We start from the raw sequence: 23,651 nt of genomic DNA, 5'->3' as shown, positions 1-23,651 counted from the left end.
AAATGACTGCACACTTTATGGAAAACAATCTGCTTAAGTAGTAAAAAATTTAAAAATATGCATAGCTATGAATTCTATTCCTGGAAATTTTATAACCACAAAATCACCTGAGATTTAGATAAAATTTTATATAGAAGAATATCTAATAATCAAAATTTAGAACACTTTTCAAAGAAAGATATGTTGGCACAAGCATATAATCTCAGCACTGAGGCAAATGAGGCACGAGGATCAGGAGTTCAAGGCCAGCTTCAGCAACATAATGAGTTCAGGGTAACTGAACTGAGACTTGAACCCCTGAGACCCTGTTTCAAAAAACCTAAACAATGAAATAAAATAAATAAATAATAAAGTGAGAATATAATTTCAGCAACCTTTTATGTTTTTACTATCATTCAAAAGTAAATAATAATGTAAACACACAGGGAGATGATTTGGTCTGAAAAGATCACCAAAACTTCCTAAAACCCAACTATTTAACTCCAAAAAAATTTTTGCCTCAGTGTCTGAGGTGTGCCTGGGCAGTAGGTGCTTGCCTGTTAGTGCTAGGTACTTGCCTGGCTCTTGGTTCCATTCCCAATGCACAGAGACAGCACAAAATGAAAGTGAGTTATCACTTGATAGTAACCCTTGCCATACTGCTCCCCAAGTCATGTGAGGCACTGCTTTGCTTTGCACAGCATAGAAGCTTGGAGCATGGACTCTGGAAGCCGGCCAACAATCCTCGTGCATCTTTCTTTAGACAGGTTTCACTTACTATGCAGCCTGGTTGCCTGGGACTCTCTAGATCAGGCAAGCCTTGAATTTAGAGCTTTGCCTGTGCTGGGATTAAAGCTGTGGACCATTATGCTTGACTCCCTAGCTGCATCCTTCACTGGCCACATCACTGTGGGCAAGGGCACATAGCTTCCACTGCTTTGGTTTCCTCACTTAAACAAATGGCACTCACTGCACTGAGTTGCTGTGAGGCTTTAATGTGTAGGAAGTACTTAACCCTGCCTGGCATTACAGCAACCTCCTTAGTGTTGGTTTTTAGTGACCTTAATAATTACCATGAACCTCACTTGAAAGCATCTCCTCTCAACTGCACAAAACTAACCACCCGATCACACTCTGTCCGGAGTAATAATACACCTGACACCCTCAGAGTCCCCTTCCCCACAGGTAAGTTTTACGCAAATAGGTTGCTGCACAGTTTACACAGAAAGTACATCTAAAATCAATTACAATATGAGAACTCATCATTTAAAAAAGCAAAGGGTTTTGTTTGTTTGTTTGTTTGTTTGTTTTTTAAGACTAAATAGCTCATTCTAGCCACCAACACCAAGATCCTTTGCCTCAGCCTTTTTAGTGGTTGGATTCTAAGTGCATACCATCATATCTGGCTCAAAGCCATTTTTGTAGATAGAGATGAAAGCAGAAAGTTTTACTTGCTTGCAAACAAGAGAGAAAAACGTTGAAAGTAACATTTGGTATAAAATGTGTCTTTTGGAATGGTTAGTTAGATCAGATATTTGTAAGGCCCAAATTTCAACAAACTGCCAAGTAGCTCAGTTTCTTTGTGGTGTGTTTTTTCTTGGGTTTACACTGTATTTGTAATCACAGCCAAGTGCCTTACAAAGGCATAAAAGGGAAGCAAGCCACCAGGAGAACCACATGAGAGAGAAGGTGGAGTTTAGCAAATGCACATTCCCTGATTCTTGATGGAGGGAAGGTGGGGTGGGAGTGTTGACTGGGCCAAGATCTCACAGCGCTGCCTGCTGCATACCACAGAAGCATCATCAAAGTTAAGTTACATGCATCATTACTAAAATGAACTGAAGACCAAATTTGCCTTTTGGGAAGAAAGAGGGCAAGGCAAGAAAAAAGAACTTGAAAGAAGTAGAGGGCATTTGTCTTTCATGATTGGATTTGGCTGGAGAAAAGCAGTGTGATGAATAAACTCAAGGGTCCTGGGATCCATCCCCACAACCTTCCCTCTGCAAGCCTGTGGGACTCAGCTTGGGTAGTGACACGCTCATGGCACTGTGCCATTGGCATGTTCTACCCAACATGTACAGCCTGCAAAAAAGGAGCACAAAGCACTGAGGCCCCATCCCACCAACAATTCCCACCTTCTTTGACAAAAATGAAAAGATGAATCTTACCTCCACTGAGAATAATGACAGCTATAAATATGGCCAAGTCACTGTCATCTAATTCCAGTGCATTGAACTTCACAGCAAACTCAAACTTAGGCTCCATAAAGTCACCAAAGGGCTTCCGCAGGCTTTTGAGGAACTCCCTGGTCATGAATCCTTGGCCCTCTGATATGAGGACTCCATCTTTATTCATCAGCGAGGCCAGCATCGTGTAGATGATCTCATGGACACCATACTTGAGCAGAGTCACTTGGTCATTCAAGTCAAGGTTAATGAAACCAGGGATATTTTTGGCATACTCTGTGATCTCTTGCACGGCTTCCACGGATCGAAACTGGCACCCTTGAAAAATTCGGATGGCCACCTCTTTGCTCTGCTCCTGTAAGGGCGTGATATGTTTGAACTTGATTTTATCTTCTCCCATCATTAAGGAATTCATGTCGTAGATGACAAATGGCTGCAAATGAAAAAGGGAAAGTGGCTGAGTTCCTGGTTCCGTGAGAGCACCACCTAGTTCTGAAGACTAATTTGTATATGTATTTGCTTTGCTGAGTGAAACTGTGAAAGATGAAGGCATTTAAACAGGAGAAAAACTCTTCCTATTCATCATTGATCTGCTGTGTGCAAACATTTTATCAACTCGGCTCCTTTTTCCTTCAACTTATACTACTACTATGTTACTAAGGGACTGACTAAATCAACAAAAGTCTGTTGTCTTTCTTGAATTTCACGAGAACATACATTTAGCCTTTTATTTTTTAAAACAAAAAATAATTAAAGCAACTTACAATTGAAAAGACCCACTTGAACATAAACTAATCTTGCAGCTTTAGATTAAATTTACTCAGACCACAGAGGAAACACAGTGAACATATAAAACCTATTTCACTATAAAAAATTACCCAAAGCAGATTAAAAATCCTGAGCCAAGAAAATGTCTATTTTTTCTGTGCTTGGAAGCCATCTGTTTCAGAAAATGCAGCTGTAGCAGGCCTGTGGGTAAAACACTGCAAAGAATAGTAAAATAAGAATGGTTTTGAGCTTTTACTTTTTGTAGTTTTGAAGACCAAACCACAGAGCCTCTTATGTGCTAAGCAAATGCTCTGTCACTGAGCCGCAGCCGCAGCTCTTAACTTACATGTTAAGAACTTATAGGTGTTCTTAGGGATCAACTAATAAATAAAACAAATGGGTCAATTACTCAGGTTTATAAACAGGTTGCTTTGAAAAATAATTCATATTTATCATAACATTCTACTCCCTAATTTTTTTAAAAAGATCTAGCCAAAGGCCTATGATCATTGTGAAACTCTCAAGGTTGATCAACTAGGAGAAGGAACATTTTGCATTTATTACATGGAACCCGAGAAAGAGATAACCTCAATCTGTATGGTTATTGACCTATATGCATATAAGTGTATCATATGGTTATCTAGTGCTTGAATAGGTCAGTGTGTCAGATCCCCCCAAACTAGGGTTATAGATGGTTGTGAGCCTTGTCAGCTGCTATGTGAGGGCTAGGGTTTTTTGTTTGTTTGTTCTTTTGTTTTTTTGGAATTCCCCCCCCCCCCCCCCCACAGGGTTTCTCTGTATAACCCTGGCTGTCCTGGAACTCACTCTGTAGACCAGGCTGGCCTTGAACTCAGACATCTGCCTGCCTCTGCCTCCCAGAGTGCTGGGATTACAGGAGTGCACCACCACCGTCCAGCTGAGGGCTAGTTAACTATATGACTTAGGGAAAGTCATTTACTCTTTCAAATTCTTATGGTTTTTTGTTTGTTTATTTTGTTTTTGTTTTTGTTTTGAGACAGGATTTCTCTGTGTAGCCCTGGCTGTCCTGGAATTCACTCTGTAGACCAGGCTGCCCTCAAACTCAGAGATCCACCTGCCTCTGCCTCCTGAGTGCTGGGATTAAAAGCATGCACCACCATTTTTGGAAAGTTGACAAAATTGGAGGTTTCCATTTCTTTTCTAGAGGAGAGTCTAGTATTTCTAGTGTGTATTTCTCTCTCTCTCTCTCTCTCTCTCTCTCTCTCTCTCTCTCTGTGTGTGTGTGTGTGTGTATGTGTGCTTAAATGGCAAGATGGGGTGGGTATATGTTGCACAAGTGGCAAAAATAGCCAGCTTCAAGATGTATTGGCTAGAGATTTAACTATGGACTCTTGCAGATAAGCATCCCTGATTTTCACCAAGTTCAGTTTGTTCCACACCGAGGACTCTTAAACTGAGTAGATTTCCAAACACTTCAGGGTTGGGTTGCTCTAGAAGTACTGCTGTCCTCGGTTCACTTCAACCATAATGCTCATCACACCTCAGAGAGGAGAGACTAGAGGACTCAGAGGCTTGCTGCCTTTGATTGTTGAAGACAACTAGGAGCAAATCATGCTCACTGTTTCTTGGACATCTTGCTTTGGCTTACCCTAAGTCTTCACAATTGGCATAATTAGTAAGAAGAGGGTAAAGAAAAGGCAGAGACAATTATAACAATTTAAATGTACTGTGCTATCCCTGAGAGTCAGATTCTAACCTTGAGAAAATATGAGTGGATGAAGATGATTTTACAGAACCTAGAAGAAATGCTTTCCTTTCCCCTGCCTCTCCCTCCTCTATTGGTGTTCTAGGGGTATCATCGTGTGTTGTAACTTATATTAAGAAAATATAAGTGACAACAATTTTAGACAAGGCCTCTGGCACCTAACCTATGCTGCTCTTAGCCTTGATATATACCAGCGGATGATCTCGAACTTCTGATCCTCCTGCTTCCACCTCCCAAGTGCTGGGATTTCACAGGGATGCACTATCACACCTGGGTCACAATTTGCCGGGGATTAAGTACAGGGTTCCAAATATGTCAAGTCCCTAGCCCCTTGACTTCCTTTATTCTCCTGAGTGTGGACAACAGAGAAAGAAGTTCAACCACATGCTCTATTACAGATAACATGGACATAAAACCATCACCTCAGTTATGCATAGCTACAGTGCCTGCTTAGAATGCTCAAGGCTTTGAGTTCCATCCCCATGATGGCAAATGCAAGCATAGAATCAAGACAGTAAACTATCTCTCCACACCAGGAAGACTGTACCCAGACATGCCCCTTCAGCTTCCTAGTGAGCTTCTGCTCAGTCATGTGGGTTCTTGGCACAGAACAAAAGCATCAGATTCTTTCACCTCCAACTAAGCGATTTATCTGGAACTCTGCCCTGGTCCATCACCCTTGTGATTCTCCTTGACTTCCCCTGCCCCTCATATAAAGCCCCAGGTTCCTGTTTTTGAAACTCTGGGATAGCTGAACATAGGGCACCAAATCCTGCTAATTTTCTCTCCCAGTTTAACAACAATGAGACTTTAACCCCTTGGCAATCAGTGTTGGTCAGGATATCCTGGCAGTAAAATACTCAAGGACAGAGAAAAGAGGCAGCACCCCCACCATCATTATGCCAAAGCAGTACAGTTTTGAAAAACACACACACACACACACACACACACACACACAAAACAAAAAACAAAAAAACCTTCGGCATTCATGTTTCTGAAAAAGTGGGGAGCTGGCAGAGCATATGGGAGTATTGACATGCAAATGAACACCAGTGGCGATTTTGTTGTTGTTTTTTCTAGTTATATTTTATTATGCTGGGCTTTTTTTGTTTGTTTGGGTTTGACTCTGCATAAATTCCTTCTGCTTCTGTGTGGATCTGTCAAACTGTAAGAATGATTCCCAGGCTGCCAGCTTACCAGTTCCCATACTTCAGCCGATCCACTTAGGCATCACTTTCACATCTCTCTGGGACTTCCTCATCCTCAAACCTCCTAAGAAAGTAGTGGTTTGCCTGCCTCTTGAGAACCTAGTTATTAACACTCTGTATCACTGACAGCCTTCTTTTGGTACAGTGTTCTTTGTAAAACAAACTATATGTCTTTGATCACATTTCTAAACAAAGCTAAACAAGCCCTTAGCACTTTGGATTAGCTTGCAGAGTGTCTTCTGATGACATACTGATTGCAGGAGGAGTCGTGTCTTCAAAATTTGACTCAGTAATTTTTTAAAATCTAGTTTACAATGTATTTACCTTCAGAAACATCATCAAATGGCTCGGTAGGCATATTACATAGCAGGAACAAACGCTACAACTAGACATGCTCAGGGGACTATCTAGGTTTTTTTTAGGATGCAAAATGCATATATAGTCTAAGAAAAATATGCAAATGATGAGAACGAAATTGCTCCCAGAACAGTGGCCAAGGCTCTGGGAATGAGATTTTCTAATGCCTAAGCTTTGCTGGCCACAGAATGATTCTTCCTTCCTTCCTTCCTTCCTTCCTTCCTTCCTTCCTTCCTTCCTTTCTTCTCTTTCTTTAGTACTAGAGATTGGGCATGGGATTCATAAATACTAACCACAGCCTGTAACATAGTGTGGATCTACTTCTTAGTAATCCATTGGCATGTTAGCATATGAGTTATGAAAGGTACTAAGTACTAAGTTCACAGCTCCTCTTGACTAACAAAACAACCCATTAAAGGAGATAAATAAGAAAGTTCAACTAACACAACTCAGGTTACTCTGGATGATTTCTCTAGTTAGCCACATGCATATCTGCATAGTACCTGATCTACTCTCAGAAAATCACATGATAACAGCAGTGTGGAATCAGCTGAGTGAGAAACCAGACATGGTGCTGCTTGTTCATGATCCTACCATTTAGTAGACAGGAGAATCTGGTGCTTAAATTGATCATTGGCTACATAGTGAATTCTAGGTCAGCACAGGGTACATGAGATCCTGTTTCCAAAGCAAACCAAAACAACAATAACCTGGTTTGGGAATATATGGGCCTTGTTTCATGGGCCTCTCCAGATACTTAGATTTTATTTTCAAAGAAGAACACTAAATTCTTAGAGCCTATCTTTTAAATTTTATTCCACTCTTCTGCATCGCTTGGTTTTCATAGTATTAGGCACAAATCTTGTCCTCTATGAACTACAGTTAATAAATGCTAACCCCAAAGTACATTGGTTTCCTCAACTTCCTTTCTGTTCTTGCTCCTGTGTTTCAGTTTTGCTTGTTGAAAACCATGGGAACCACAGAATGCAAAGGCTCTTCCAAAAGCACACATCATTGCTCTCTAAATAGGAAGAAACTGGAAGCTGAGACACTTTACAAAGTCAAAAAGTTCTTTATAGTAAACTCTAAGTAAAACCAGGATCTTTCTGACTGTCTCTTTTCAAATTCTTTCTCCATGGCTTTAAACCCTTTTCAAAAAAATTACTTTTCTAGAAAGAGCTAGGGCTCTTCTGAGCTGGGGTCCTCAGACAGTGCCTTTTGATTGATATTTCCTAGAGTCAACTGCTGTTTGTGATAGATGTTAGAAAGACTGTCAGATGTAATTCTGTGTCTCCATGTAGTTAAGTGTTTTAAGACAAACAAATGAAAACTTAATAAGAATTATTTGCACTCAAACAAACCAGCACATAACCACAGCTCCTAAATAAATTGTTCAATTTCAGCCAAACAGTTACTCAGTGGATAAACAAAGGTACTGGCCAACTCAGTCTAACAACTAAAGAATAAATAAATAAAATAAAAATAAGTAAAGAAGCCCATGTGCTTCCCCCTTAACTATAGTGAATATTATTGTCATTTTCTGGTAATGGGAATGGCACCCAGAGCCTTGTATCTGTAGGCAAGTGTTCTACTACTGAGTTACACATTCAATCCTGGAATAATATTAGTTCAGATCTGTCATATCATTAGCTATTACCAGTGACTCTGGTTATAAAGGAATTTGTTTTATTACTATTGCTAGATGGATCAACACCACCTGGACCCTGACTTCAGACGCATTGGGGATTACTCAGCACTGTTTTCTACTTTATTCCTATGGGGTCCCTAAGTTCTAAATTTTTCTTTGAGGGCCCCCTCAATAATTTTATCCTCAGGGGACGATAGATATTCTGGTTCATTCAGAGTCTTTTAAAGATGGAGGGAGAGACTCTGCTTTGTTTAGCTGTGAGCATAGGATTTAAAGAGACTTATCTTCCTCATCACTTGATTCAGTATGATGTGATGGTCACTGTATATTTTAGAAAGCATAAATGTAAATGGGCACAGAAATGTTTCCGCAGCAGTTTACAACTCTGCATGGGCTTTATGATTCAGAGGTTTTATATTTCATATACTACTCTGAATGATCACTTTTCTAATGGCACCAGTTTGCTCCTGTTATAGGAACTTTACATGTGCCTGTCTTAAACAACATGATGCCTTGGAGCCCAAAGTCCAGCACAGTACAAATAAAAATTTTATTTCTTATTTGCAGATAGAATGCAGCCAGGACTTCACTAAGCATCACTCTCAGATATGGAGTGAAGAGTTGGCAGGCATACCCAGGGTTTTTCTATTTATTGTTTTATGACAAGACATGGCACTGAGAATGGTTTTTGAAAACCACTCTGTTTATTTTCATCAACAAACATGGGATCATGTGATCATTGTACCAGTGTGATAGTCAAACATCCTAAACTTCCAAAGTCCATTCAGTTATCAAACTGCCTTGAAGCAATGAGGGTTCTAGTTCCAACACACTGGTGGGTTTCAGAGATCAGCAAGGGCTGTGCCGAAGCAAATCCTTGGAAGATAAGCACTGGTAGTGGGGAGAATGGATTCCACCCTATGTAAGGGGGTTGAAAAGGCATAATGCTCCTAAGACTTTTTTAGAGACTCTAGAGCCCACCTCCCCCTAACCCTGAGACCAGAATACCCAGTCCATACTCTTGGAGACAAGATGGTGAAAATTATTGGTATCTTATCCCAAAGATATGATGTTAAAATTGATAGAAGAGCAGGAACATTTAATTATCTGTTTTGAAAGGTGTGAGAGGCCACAGGGAATAAGATACAGAAGAAAGAAGTTTAGCTGAGGAGAGGGAGTGGCCCCTGCTAGCCCAGAGGCAAAGGCTGAGAGGGCAGCAGCTGGTGGGTTCCTAAGCAGCTACAGTTAAATTGAGCAGTGAGATAAACTTAAAGAATGGCCCCTTCAGTCTGATCATTTCCTTTGCCGAGGGTTCTGGGTAATTGGTCATCCACTACACTGAGCAGCCTCTCCCAGGCTTGGCCTAACAGATGCTGATGACATCAGCTGCAAGCTGGGTGTATAATGAGACCTAAATGTCTCTCCTTATGGCCTCAGTCACTTTCTCATATCCCCCCACCATCTCGAGAGGCTACACTTCAGCACAACTTCCCCTATCAACGCAAATCTTAGCTTTCACAGTCCTGGCCAAGAGATAACAGAACACCCCTGAGATAGATGCTATCAAATGAATAATAGGACCGTGCTGATAAAGAACAATTCTCACTGCAAGCCACATTCTGGGTTTCTCTTCCATATTCTCTACTGAACTGTTTCCATTGGTGCTCAATTTGATTTCACCAGATAAGGAGAAAACAGTGCCAAACAATTTGATTTTAGTTCTATATAATCAGTGAATGGGTTGTTTATATTTGGCTAGGCCTCTTTTTCTTTTTCTAGACCTTAACTGGAGGCAATTCTGTCACGATCCAATCGATAATGATGTCTAGTTTGATGAACAAATATTGGGCTAGTGAAAAGCCCTCTGTTGAAAGTCCACAATTTCAAAGGGCATAAGCAACAGTCTTTAATTCAATTAAACAAATAGTCTAAGTAACTATTATGGGAAAAGCACAAGCTTACGTACGATGGGGGAAAATGACAACCCTTGGCCTCCGAGCTTGAGAAGTCTATAATCAAGCTTTGTAGCCCCTTCCTTAAAGCAGCTTAATAGCTATTTGTTTCACAAAGGGCTTCCAATGATCTTATTTTTAACTCAAAGACCTAGAGCCAAAAAGTCAGCTGGGATGAAGTCTCCAAGTGATTTCTAGTGGTTTGGGCCCTGTGTCTTTCAGAACAAAGATAGGAGTAAGTTGGCCACTGTTTAAATTCTTGCCTGTTAGGGTGGGCTGGCTTTCAGTCTCTCTCTTTCTCTCCCGCACCTAGCTTTTATGTAGTACTAAATGGATAGGATTTCCAGCATGGGTTTCAGGTGTGCACTGGGGGGTTAAGACTGTAAGAACCCAGAGCCTGCAAGATGAGTGGCTCTGGGTAAACCTGAACTGGCTTGCCTTCCGGCAGCCTCCTCCCTCCCAGTGCCTCCCAGACTCCAGCCCTCTTTCCTGCACCTGCTCTTGGCAAGCTGTTGCAGTTGGCCATCAAGTGTTACTTCTGTTCAGTCTTGGGGCTCTGCAGTCTTCCTTTACCTTTCTGCCCGTGGAGTAAGCTTATTCTCTGTAATCAAATCAGCTCTACAGAGGCTTTGCTTGTGTGTCTCTTGTCATGACTGCTTTTGGTGCTTAGTGCACAGACCCCACTGTACTATGACTCGTGTTCTGTAGTCCTAGTGTTCCCAACTAGAAGTCGGGAAGCTTATGTTATAGCCTTTTCTATGTGCTTGCCCTTCTCCACTTCAGTTCCTTCTTAAATGAAGATAATAATAAACAATAGCAGCCTTCAGAGGCCCTGGGCTGGAATGTAAAGAATGTGTAAAATACTTGGGAACTGTGGCCTAGGCCCTTGTGTATCACTGTGAAGGTATCAATCACCTCTCCTGCAGGGAGAAACTCGACTGTTCTTACTGGCATGTGGCTTTCTCATAGCTATTAGCTGACTCTACTCGAAGTCAGTTAACTAAAAGGAAAGAAAGAACCTGAAATAGTCATCAAAACACATTAGGAGATAATACATCTTTTTCCCCTAAAATCTGAATGGGCATCAAGCTACATGTATCCACCTAATAGTTGACTGTCTCTCCTGGCCATTGAAAGTAAGTGACCACACTCAGGGCTTTCAAGAGCTGGATACAGGTCTTCTGCATGGGACGTGTAGCTCTTACTGCCTAGGAACATTCATCACATCATAGACCATAACATCAAGGCCAGACCCCGGCTGTAAAACCTGGAGGACAGAGACCCAGGCACTTCCAGCTGCTGGTGGACTGGGGAGCCGCATCTAGGTTTCATTTTAATGTAATTTGATGCTGCTTCTCAGCTTTGTATCAGAAGCTTTCTACTTCCTAGGAAACTGAACTCAATGATAATTTTCATCTATTATGAATTTTCTAAACAATATCATTCAATGACTCTCCAGTTACTTAAGAATCCTTTTGCAGCTTGGAGTTGTAGCTTAGGTCTAGCACATGTGTATCCAACATACTTGCCTGAGATTCAATCCAATACTTAGCATACGAAAAGAAACAAACAAACAAGTGAACAAACATTCAGTTGGAGTAGCAAAGGCAACTTAGATCCTTGAAGAAAGTAGAATTCATGTATATAATAGAAGGCTAGAGCCTCCTGTTTCCCAGGAGTAAAGCTAGGTACTGTAAGGAAAAAGGTCTCATGATATCCTGATGTACTTTTGTGCCCACTTTGGACCTGGGACAAATGACTATAGAAAAACTGAAAGGTAGAAGTGGGGCACAACACCTCTCCACACCTGCTCAGCCTCCTGCACGGCTTCTGAGACTCTCTGTGACCAGAAGGCTTTGCGTTCATTCATGAATGTAGAGATGACCTATGAGTTCTTGTATTACTCTCAAAAGTTTTTTATTACAGCTTGGAGGACTTACTCCTTTTTCAGAACAATGTTTACTTATCCTATTTGAAGACATTTCCTGTGTTTTGGACCTAGCCTGCCACTAGATTTTAACAGCCTGCAGCTGAACTGTATTTTGCATACGCATGCGCACCGAGGCAAGTCATTTAATCAAAGGAAACAACCCCCAGCCCCAGCCACCCCCAATGAAGAGAGCAGAAGAGAACTAACTGATTTGTCTGTTGTCTTTCCTGTCAAGATCGCCCTCGCCTTGGCTTTGGTCAGCGGGAAGGACTTTATGTATGAGTCATACAAATGCTTTGCCAGGGCTCGCAGATCAGCAGACTCTGGGTTCAGCTGGTCGATATCACTGGAGATCTCCGCCAACAGCTTCTCCTTCTCGGCTTGTGGCATCCGCCCAAACCTGATGGCTACAGAGGAAGAGGAACGACAGGATGAATCATTGGATCATTACTAGGGCTCAGCATCGTGCTCTCCCTAATCTTGGTTCCCACAGTGTGAGCCCCTCCTCTCTCCACCCGGCGCTGGTTCTGCCTTCTATCTACCACTTTGCTCGTGTTTTTATTTCACAACAGTAGCACAGACAAATGAAAATTAACCTATTTACTTCTTCAGTTAAAAAAGGCAACATATGATCCTGTTAGGAAATTGGAAGGATCTGTATAGCAAACAGGAATACATATTCATTTAAACATGAATTGAGAGACAACTCCTATCCATCTGTTATGCAAAGTCATCTTCTTTATAGAGCTTTCAAGTACAGCTAATTATTTCCTTCCAGTATTCCTCCAACCCTAAGCATTTCAATGATCGCAGTGTTCACACTGTACTATAATCATGACTTTCTATGCCTCTAATCCCTCTGGGGAACAATGTCCTGCAGACAGGGACATCGTCACATTTATCTTGGTAACCTCTGCACTTAATAAAAGGTAAGGCAAGAGCATCTTCGTGTTTCTTATATTAAACAGTTACGGAGAAGTTCAAGTTGTACAAACATAGGCCCTGTTCTCAGGCAGTTCTTACGAGTTATTTGTTCCTGTTGTAAAGAAAGACCTGGGGATTTGGACATTAAAGGGATGGAAGTTGACCTACCCGTAACTGCAGAATTTCCCCTAATGAGGTTCATCAGAATACCTTTAATTTGGCTTCTCAAGGGGTGAGGAAGAGTGAATGCAAAGGAAAGATTTAAGACAGACTGTAAGGCCTAATGTAGGAATTAACCTGTATGAACTGGGGTGTCCTTTGGGCACAGAACCCTTGCCTGGCATGTGCAAGGCCTGTATCCCAGTCCCAGAAAGTAAAATAAATAGAAATCTGTTTATAGATTTTTCAACGTGAATAAAATTTCCTACTTCTTTTCTGATATTATTTATAAAATGTCACTTTGAGTAATGTTTCTTTGGGACCATTCTTTGGTGTTGTTTTAAAATATATTTATAAAAATAATAAAATAAATTTAAAATGGGGGTACTGAAGAGTTGGTTTCATGGTTAAGAGTGCTTGCTCTTGTAGAGGATCTGGTTTGATTTTCAGCAACCATTTGGTGGCTCACAGTCATTTACAACTCAAGTTCTAGGGGCTCTGGAACTCTCTTCTTACTTTTTTTAGGTATCAGGTTTGGGTATGTACATATACATACATGCAGGAAAAGCATAAAAAAGAAAATAAATTTTAAAATACTATACATTTAGTAGTGTGTGTGTATGTGTGTGTGTGTATCTGTGTGTGTGCCGCAGTGTATGTGTGGAGGATTTTCTCCTTCTGCCATGTATGACTCAGGCCATTGAACTCAGGTCATCAGGCTTGGTTGGCTAGCTCTCTTTAGGGGCATTCTTTGGACACTGCTTTCCTACAGGGAACATCTGGCTCTTATACTCAGTAGTACCTTGAGCACCATTCTATGTGATACTTAAGATGATAGTGGGCTCTTTTACTTAGATGAAAGCTACTTGTGAGCAATGGTTGGGGCATATTTACATATAGCTCTAGCACTTGGTGGCACACAATCAATGCTGCTGAATATGAGAACCAACAGATTTATGGTTCTTTTTTGTTTGTTTGTTTTTGAGATGTTAAAAAATTAAAAAAAAAAGTGAGTGTGTGTGTGTGTGTGTGTGTGTGTGTGTGTGTGAATTTGCCTGCATCTCTGCATCACAGTGTGTACCTAATGTCTGAGGAGGCCAGCAGAGGGCAGTGGGTCTCCTGGAATTGGAGTTACAGGCAGATGTTAATTGTTATGTGGGTGTTGGGAATTAATCCTGGGTCTTCTGCAGGAGCAGCTAGTGCTCTTAATTGTTAAACCATCTCTACAGCTCCAAGTGGATGGTTTTTATTCTTATAGAACTCATGTTCTACCACTGAGCCACAACTCAGTTCTTATTTTTTATTGTATTTTATAGTTTGAGACTAGGTCTTGCTGCATAGCACAATGTGGCCCAGAACACGAAACTCTCCTGCACCAACCTCTCTAGTTGGTGAGATTACAGGTTACTACTATGCCCAGAGAATTTTGTTTTAGAGAAAGACTGATTTGTATGCGTAAATTCATCTCAGTTGGCCCTGTACTTTATCATTAATAAAACTATGTCCTACAGGGATCTCATAAGAGACCTTGCTTGGAGTTAAGAGGGGAAGAGACCCATACCTCTTCATTTGCATTAGATCAGCATACTTTTCCTAAATTTAACCTTTGCACATGACCCCTTCAAATAGAAATCTTTAAACAAGTGCCATTTTAAAGTCAAAATCGCAGACTCCCTCTTCATTATTCTTTCCATTTTAGCTGCACTGGCATAGGGGATGTCAGCTTACTGAGGTGTCCTCCCACCCGGTCCTCGGATCCACTGGGCTCCCTCAGTCTATGACTATGACATTACCGTCTTCTATTTTAATAGCTCTGGCCACAGTAGTCAACAATAGTGTTTTCTTTTCTCCCCTGGTCTGGAGTCTCCATGAAGACAGGAGTCTTGCTCATTACACATAGAACTTAGAATATTATTTGGCACATATTAAGTTCTTGTAGAACATTTTGAAATACAATGAATAAAATACATGTTCATCATAAAATGGAGAACTGCTCAACAAGGCCCCATCTGTCCCTGGGGGATAGATGGGAGTTAATGGTTGCTGGAGGAGGCAGAGGCATTTTCTTCAGTGGTGTAGCCACTGATAAGTTGCCCAAGCTCCTGTAAATAACCCTCACACATGTATCTGTACATAATCCTAAGTAAACTCATTAGGTCCCAAAATGAAAGGAGGAGAAGGGGGAGAGAGAAGGGGAAGAGAAAGAAGGAGAAGAAGAGAAAGAAGGATGATGAAGACAGCATGACAGTAGAAGAGGCTGGGTAGGAAAGGGACAAGGAAAGGTAATGGGAGTGAATATGACACGCATACATGAAAATGCCAGTTATGCCAATTAGTTAACATGTACTAAATAACAACAATTTAACAACCATGCAGAAGTTCCTTTTATAGTCCTCTACAAAGCCCTTGGTAACCACCATGTCTTTCACACAAAACTTTTTTGGTTTGCTGTCCTTTGAGGAAAAGGAGGCAGAGCATGTGAAAAACACTTGGGAATATTCTAAATTACATGTTTCCCACAGCGCATTCTAATAACCCATCCCTATATCCAAATGGGATATATATGCCTCCCAAGTTATATATATATATAACTTGGGGTTTGAAAAAGCTTTCTAAATGCTAGGCTTTCTTGTATGCATACATTAGTTAGTGTGATGCTATTACTTCATTTCTAGTGCATTTACATTAGTTATTCCGCTAGAATAGAAGCCATATGAATATCAGGTTTTATCTTTGCTCCTGGGTACAACAAAAATAATACACTAAATAATAAATGTGTGAAAATTTAAATTCCAAGATATCAAGTTTAAAATTGGACAGAACAGTCTGGTGGTTCCTCAGAAAACTGGGAATGATACTTCCAGAGGACCCCACTATACCACTCCTGGGCATATACCCAGAGGATTCCCCAGCATGTAATAAGGATACATGCTCCACTATGTTCATAGCAGTCCTATTTACAATAGCCAGAATCTGGAAAGAACCCAGATATCCCTCAACGGAGGAATGGATACAGAAAATGTGGTATATATACACAATGGAGTACTATTAAGCCATTAGAAACAATGAATTCATGAAATTCTTAGACAAATGGATGGAACTGGAGAACATCATCCTAAGTGAGGTAACCCAGTCTCAAAAGATCAATCATGGTATGCAGTCACTGATAAATGGATATTAGTCTAGAAGCTTGGAATACCGAAGACACAATTCACATATCAAATGATGCCCAAGAAGAAGGAAGGAGTGGCCCCCAGCCCTGGAAAAGCTCAGTGCAGGAGTGTTGGGAATACCAGGACAGGGAAGTGGGAAGGGGTGGATTGGGGAACAGGGGGAGGGAAGAGGGCTTATGGGACTTTCAGGGAGAGGGGATCCAGGAAAGGGAAAATCACTTGAAATGTAAATAAAGAATATATCGAATAAAAAATAAAAGTGGACAGAAGGTGAGTCAATATGTACATTGGTAAATTTACAAGAGAGAAGGTAAGAATTATGACATATTAGATGAAGAAACTGTGGGCTGAGCCTATGGATCAGGGGTAGAATGCTCTCCTAACATGCGTGATGAAGCTTTGGGATTGATCACCTGCCAATAATAAAATAAAATGAAAAGCAAAAACAAAACACATACACAGAATTTCTGAATACAATTTGGAAAAAAAAAATCAGAGCTATCATAGTGAGACAGAAGTTGCTAGAATCATCTACTGTTTCACAGACCACTCTATGCAGCTCTTTACTTGATGAATAATTATTAAGTGGACTTTCATGTTAGATACTGTCCTAAGTTCTGGTTATTAAAAAAATGTTGCATGTATGGGGGGAGTCAGAGGAAAATTTTTGGGAGTTGGCTCTCTTCTACTATGAGTCTAGAGGATGGAACTTGCGTTGTCAGGTCTGTGGCCAGCTCCTTTGCCTGCTGACCTATCTCAATGTCCCTTTGCTTAATTTAAAAGAAAACATTTATTTATTAATATGTGTAAATATTTTGCTTGCACATAAATTTTTGCACCATGTGTGTAAAGTCCCTATAAGGCTGGAAGAGGGCATAGGATCCCTAGGAACTGGAGTTACAGACCACCATGTGGATGCTGGCATTCAAACCTGGGTCTTCTGCAAGACCAGTCAGTGCTCTTAATCACTGATCCATATCTCCAGCCTTCCTCTGATTAACATTTCCCCCTCCCTTTGACTTTTTGAGACAGGGTTTCTCTCTGTAGTCTTGGCTGTCCTGGAACTCACTCTGATCTAGAAGATGAGTCAATATGTATATTGGGAAGTTTACATGAGAGAAGGTAAGAATTACGACATATTAAAAGATGAAGAACTTGTGGGCTGGGCATATTGGCTCAATATGAGTTTGGTCTGGCCTCAAACTCATAGAGATCTGCCTGCCTCTGCCTCCTGAGTGCTAGAACTAAAGGCATGTGGCATTATGACTAGCTATGATTAAACGTTTATAGACAAGGAACTATAAGCATACATGGACATTAACATACCTAAAATGCATTTTATCTTTCCTAGTGGGCAATCACAACAGCCAAGTTAATTAAAGACAGTCTCCTATCACATTAGCAGTCCTTCTTTCCTTCACCTAACAAAAATAGCTAAAACCCTTTCAAGTTCACTTTAATTAGAATGCCTAAAGGTAGTGTTTTTTCAGCTAGAATCTGAACAAATTCATATTTCCATAGGTAGAAGTTCTCAAAATGGCTAAGTCTCATGAATAAAGCATCTGTATTGATAAGTAATTCTGCTACAAGTTAGGCAAAACTTGTTCCACAGGTAGATTTAGCATTTCTACACATCAGGGGTCTTAGCAAAGGAAGGAGACAAGGTCTTCCTTGGTGGAACTAAATCTGTGTATATCAGATCTGAAGTAGAGAAGCATTTTACTTGTTTCTTTGTACAAAAACAGGGATTTGTGTATCTCAGGCCAGTTTTGAACTTGCTTTGTAGCTGAGGATGAACTTGAACAACTGATCCTCTTACCTCAACCTTTCAGGTGTTATATGCCCCCATATCTGGATTTTTTTTAAAAGATAAAATTCTGGCTTCATGAGTTCATTTGGAGTCCCAGGTAATCCTAGCTATACCCACAGTAGCTGAGTATTTAGAAAAGGCACAAGGAGGATTTAGCAAGGCCATGCTTTCTAAACATGGCTTTTAATATTGGGGGTGAAGCAGTGCAGTGGGTGTGCTTTCTATGGCTAATAGATCAGACTGAAGGCTACTGCTTTCCCTGGCAGGTAAGGAATAAACACCAACATCTATTATCTATTGGTCTCCTAACTTTTTTGGGCTGTTAGAGATTGGTGTTTTTTAGTTAAGTAATTATTTTAAATTTATTTTTAAGCTGTTCTAATAATGGAACCCATGGCCTGGTACATGCTAGGCAAGTGTTCTATCAGGGAACTAAATTACCAGCTCAGTTTTTACCCTTTGAGCAGAGAATTGGAGGAGGTCAGGAAAGTTGGGATGTTGTTTCCTAGAAGGCTGAAGTTAAAGCTTGGAAACAAAGCTGGACATTATAGATTGGGATCCAGGAAAAATATATACTCAGATAAGAATACATGTATATTGTATATATATATATGTATGTATATATGTGTATATATACTCTTCTACCAGTGATGATTAATTTCCAGTGACAAAAGGAAAATATTGTCTGTTACTCTGAGTCACTGAGAGAGACTGTCTGGCCTCATGGAAGGCAGTAGAATTAACACTGCCATAGCTGTCATCAGGAAGTCAACTTTCTGATTTCTTTTCTATGGGTTATAGAAAACTATATAATATCTATGGTCCCCAATTACTTTATCTGGAGAAGAGGAACTAGGAGAAGATGTCTCAAGATTCCTTCTTATTTTTATATTTAGTTCTAAAACACTATAAAGATCTAACCATGTTGAATTATAGTATTTGGGAATACACGTTGCTTTCTTTTTTAAAGCAATGTTTGTCCTATATTTGAGGCTTTACAAAATAAAAAAGCAAAATTTACCTGATATAGCACTTGTCATAGACAGCAACTTCAATTTTATATTTGGGGTGGTTACATACAGAGGACAGACAGGTGGTTTTAACCCTATGGTAGAGCATGTGCTTAGCAGGTTTAATATCCAGCACCAAAAAAAGCATCTAGAGAAATATGTTTCAGTACTTGTATTATTGTACAATAATCTTTAGGTATGTGGAATAATTGAGTATCTTGTTTTCTGAATCTGAGTTTCATGCTAAAATATAGTAAACTGACATATTTTCAAAATATCTACAAAATTGTAGATGCATTAAAGGGAGATGCTAAAGTGGATTTTCAAGATAATAAATCAAGCAAAATAGAAGAGTAAAGTTGGATCCTACAAAAAAAAAAAACAGTGATTTTTTAAATCTTTAAGGGATGAGTTTGCAGTCATAGCAGGCTTTAAACAGCAAAGATATGTCTCATTGTCAGGTTTCCCATTTGTACATGTTTGTTGCATGTAAATCACACAAGATATAACTGCTAGTTCTATGATCAATGCCAGTAAACAATATAACTCTTTCTTCCTCCTCTTTGTTCCCCCTCCCCATGTGTCTGTCTGTTTCAGCAGAATGTGGTACACTGGGAAGGCACAGACTATTTAGAGCAAACACAAGGAATCAGAAAAGTCTTCAGGAAAGACATGTGAACAGGGCCTTGAATGTCAGGTAGGGTTCTGATAGGAACAGAGGGACAAGATCCGGAGACTTCAATGTTTGTAAGCACAGAGACCGTTTCCAGGAACACCAAGACACAGTTTTCTTGAAGTCTATGTGGAAAGGGGAAAATTATGGGAGAAGAGGCAGGGCCCCCAGAGAAAGATCATGAAGACCACAGAGCCAATAGGAGGTGCTTTGTGCATTAGTACTGTGGCCATCTTTTCCTTCATGTCACAGAGATGATAATAATTGATTGCTCCTTTTTTTTATCTTTTGATGCAGTGATACAGTACTTATTGTAGGCACGTGTGTCAGAAAAGGCCTGATCTCCTCTGGGTGGCCAGGAGGCAAGGAGAAGCAGAATGGGGACAGAGCCTCATATCTCCTTCAAGGGCACACCTCAGTGATCTAAGCAGGCCTCACCACCTCCCCAGTAGAACCAGACACTGGCAAGTCAGCCTTTAACACAGGACTTTGGGTTCATTTCAGTTCTAAACTACAGCAGAGAGGTTTTGTTTTTTGTTTTTTTTTTTTTTTTTTTTTTTTTTTTTTTTTTTTTTTTAGCAAAAACACTTAAATCTGTTATTTAGGCTTTCATGCTACATACTAGGACATACTAGGGCTATTTGCCAGGCCTTGGGACAACTGCCTCAGACAATGCTGAGTGCCACAAAAAATTGTGAAACCACTTTTTTCCCTTCTGATTTTTATGAAACCACCGAGAAACTATTTTTAAAGTTGTCAGGTTTTTTTTATCTCCAATAAAAGGAAAAAAAACCCACATTATTTGTATCATAGGATAACCTACTCAACAAAGCTTTCACTAACTTTGAAACACAGGAAAAACATAATTATCAAATTTCAGTGTTATAGGGAAAACCTGACTGAATGACTCATTAGTAGCACAAGCTAATTCTTTTCTACTTTAGATTATTTTTTAAAATGTATTTACCCTAATCTTAGTTATTTAGTTTATATGTAAAAAGTATCTCTGAGAATGAAATATTCACACTTCAAAATGTTTTATGACTAAAATTTTTAACTAAAAGCAATATATATTTTTAAATATGGTAAATACTGGGGATGTTCCAGCAGATCTTTCCAACAGAAGTTATGGTTTTAAAAGGTAAAGAAATATATGCAAGCATCCATTTGACTGAAGAAGCAACAAATTCCCTTCCCAGACATACGGTAGTCATCCTGTAAGTTACAGGTCCCTCTGGGTTCCCTAGGAGCTAGACTTTTACACACATTAGCACTTCCATTCTGAGCTTCTCTCTAAAGGTGCTCAATGATGCAAAAGATTCCTAAGCAATCTATGGGACAAGAAACAATGATGGATTATTACATGATAAAAATAATTGGAACACATGTTCATCTTGTTCATTTACAGGAAAACCTGTAGTGGTTTTTTTCTTCCTAGTTCATTCTGGTGGTGGGTATTTGAGAAATTTCCAGCAAGGGGGATTCTAAAGGTATATCCTCTATAGCACTAGTCTGTGGCACAGCAACGCTGCAAGTTCTATATGTCACATATAGAAAAGCTTCAGTTATATGCTACCTTTTGTGTCTATACTGACTCCCAAAGACCCAAGTGTTCAAGTGTGACTGCTGTTGGGAGGTGGTGAAACCTTTCAGAGGTGGGAAGGTGCTTGAGGGTGTGTCTTTGGAGGCGTCTGTTTTGCTTCAGCGCTACTCTTTCTCTTTTGCACTCCCTGAAGGATGAGTTCTTTCTCTGCAGGCAACAGGGCCAAATGATCATAGATTAGAACCTCCAAAGCTGTAAGCTGAAACTAAAAATTCTTCTTTGGCTTGATTGTTTTTGCTTTTTTTTTTTTTTTTTTGAGACAGGGTCTCACACTGTAGCCTAGGCTGGGTTTAAACTCATGGAAATCCTTCTGCCTCAGCTTCTTGAGTCTGGAGTTACAGGAGTGTATCACCACACCTGGTTCTACCTTTAAAGATAGAATGTTGAAATGGGCCATGTGACTTTTTAAGGGAGACTGCTTTAGGTCTTTACTCTAGCCTTAAACTGACAAGCAACTGATAACACATACAGACTTGATTCAGGCACACAACTTATATTTTTATGGCACTAAAACATAGGTAGAAACTTTCAAATTCAGGCAATTGATTTACCAGATGTCCACATGTTTGGAAAGACTCTGATATTGTCTAGTAAAATGTATGGTCTATCTTGTTGAAAAGTGAAGAATTCAGTGAGTTATGTTTTCCATTATAAATAATGAAATAATTGTCAACTGTGAAAGGACTTAATGATCACTGGCTTAGACAACTTTTGTCATTACTCTCCAGGTCCTTTGCTTCCTTTGAAGGTCACTGTAGAATCTCCCTTCAAAATTGCAAGGGCATTGCTGATAGAGAATCTAAACACATTAAGTGGGCTAAACAGAGGTAAAGAACAGAAAAGAGGTAACAGAACCTAGATAGAGTGGCACACGCATGTGGGAGAATTAGACAGGAGGATCATGAGATCTAGGTCGACCTGGGCTGCATAGTAGCCCTTGTTTCCAAATAAAACAGATAAAATAAAAATGAAGTGACACATATTGGGGCAGGTTGGTTGTGGAGTGTTCATTGTTGGAATAGATTTTGGGGTCTTGTGCATGCTAAACTCTGCACTGGGCTACACTCCCAGCTTATAGTTTAAATACTATTTACCTACAAATGCTAACAATGGGAGATCCATTTCATGTGAGGTGTTCTTGCTTGTAAACCATAGAAAATATGTTTTACATCAATGTTGCAGTGCCTGTAAGTGCTAGGAACTATATTTCATATGAATATGAGAAATTACATTTTTTTGAATAGGCAAACCCAAATAGCATTAAAAGCAGTATTGGCATGCTTTCCTAGACTATCTTGATGATAATGACCTCAAAGTCAATGATTTCTTCATAAAGATGAAATAAATTTGCTGCAACTTGATTGCATCAACTAAAATAAAGCTCTTGGCTTGAAAATCTTGTTCTTATGTTTTATGAGGTTCGAAATAAAAAGGAAATTGATGGAATTAAACCAGCAAATTATTTTGCAATCAATGACTGCAGTTGTACACTGCTACAAAGCAGATGTGGTCAAATGTTGAGGAAAGTTGGACCAAATTCCCTTCCTGTCCAGTGCTGTTGATAGCTCTATTCATAATGCACTCTTGCCTTTAAAGAACCTGGCCCATAAAGACAGCTACACCTTTTACTGCTTTCAAAGGGTGGAAATCAACCAACTGCTCATTGACAAGCATCTTGATGGTTCCCACTATGAGAAACAAACATCTTCATGATGGGATACAAATTTAATCTTTACAGATATATTAGTCTACAAAGATGAACACTAAGTTCAAAGATTATCTTCTTACCAGATCAGTTTTGCGAGAGATGAAAGCAAAAGAAAATAAAGATCGGAGCTGGGTGTAGCTCAGTGGTAAAGTGCACACTTAGTATGCACATAGCCCTGGTTCTGATCTCCTGCATGAGAGAAAGAAAAGAGGAGAAAGGAAGGAAGGAGGGAGGGAGGAAGGGAGGGAAGGAAAATTGGATATCAAATGAAATAAAACTTTGGACTTAATCTGATAACTTTAGTATATATTAGTTCTTGAATCCATAAGGATTTTTTTAAGCATTGATTAAGACTTGACAAACACTATTAAGTTTCAGCTAAAATTAGTTTTGTGGGACAGTTAACCAATCAGAACAAAATGGTAATGGAGAATTTGTTTTTAACAGGCATAGATCTTCTGTGATTAATGTGCTTGAGTGCTACAGCTCACGAACACATGTATCTTCTCTGCTATCTCTCTGAAGCCAATAGTGTCATTTTTTTCCAATGCTGGGGTGGAACCCCAGGATCTCATATGCACTATACAAATGCTTCTTCGCAGGCTACACTTCTAAAAAAGTATGATATTTTATCCTCTTGAATTGAAGTAGCATTGAAGTTTTGTGAGAATTGCAAATATTTCTGTCTTTTTTCCTACAAGTTTGTGTGTTCTCTGAAGTCAAGGATAGTATACCATGTAAAGGCATGGCAAACAACAACAACAATGACAACAACAAAAATACATAAACCAGAATTCTGATATTGTTCCTTGGTTCTTA

At 39.8% G+C, this 23,651-nt stretch overlaps 1 protein-coding gene across 7 annotated transcripts in view; it reads right to left on the bottom strand.

Annotated features, from left to right (window-relative positions):
* The window catches only part of Pparg (peroxisome proliferator activated receptor gamma), a 132,355-nt gene that overhangs the window by 14,853 nt on the left and 93,851 nt on the right, over positions 1-23,651 (bottom strand). For 6 of the 7 annotated variants that reach the window (XM_052174594.1, XM_052174589.1, XM_052174592.1 and 3 more), the window contains 2 exons: positions 11,980-12,179; positions 2,148-2,598 (listed from right to left, as the gene is read on the bottom strand). In XM_052174594.1, coding sequence (XP_052030554.1) covers positions 2,148-2,598; positions 11,980-12,179 — 651 coding nt within the window. The remainder of the gene's footprint in view (positions 1-2,147; positions 2,599-11,979; positions 12,180-23,651) is intronic. The other variant, XM_052174595.1, reaches the window with a different exon arrangement.

This window comes from Apodemus sylvaticus, chromosome 2 (assembly GCF_947179515.1).
Source record: "Apodemus sylvaticus chromosome 2, mApoSyl1.1, whole genome shotgun sequence".
Lineage (NCBI taxonomy): Eukaryota > Metazoa > Chordata > Mammalia > Rodentia > Muridae > Apodemus > Apodemus sylvaticus.
Note: the sequence above shows the minus strand (reverse complement) of the source record. Positions and strands in the feature narration are given on the sequence as shown.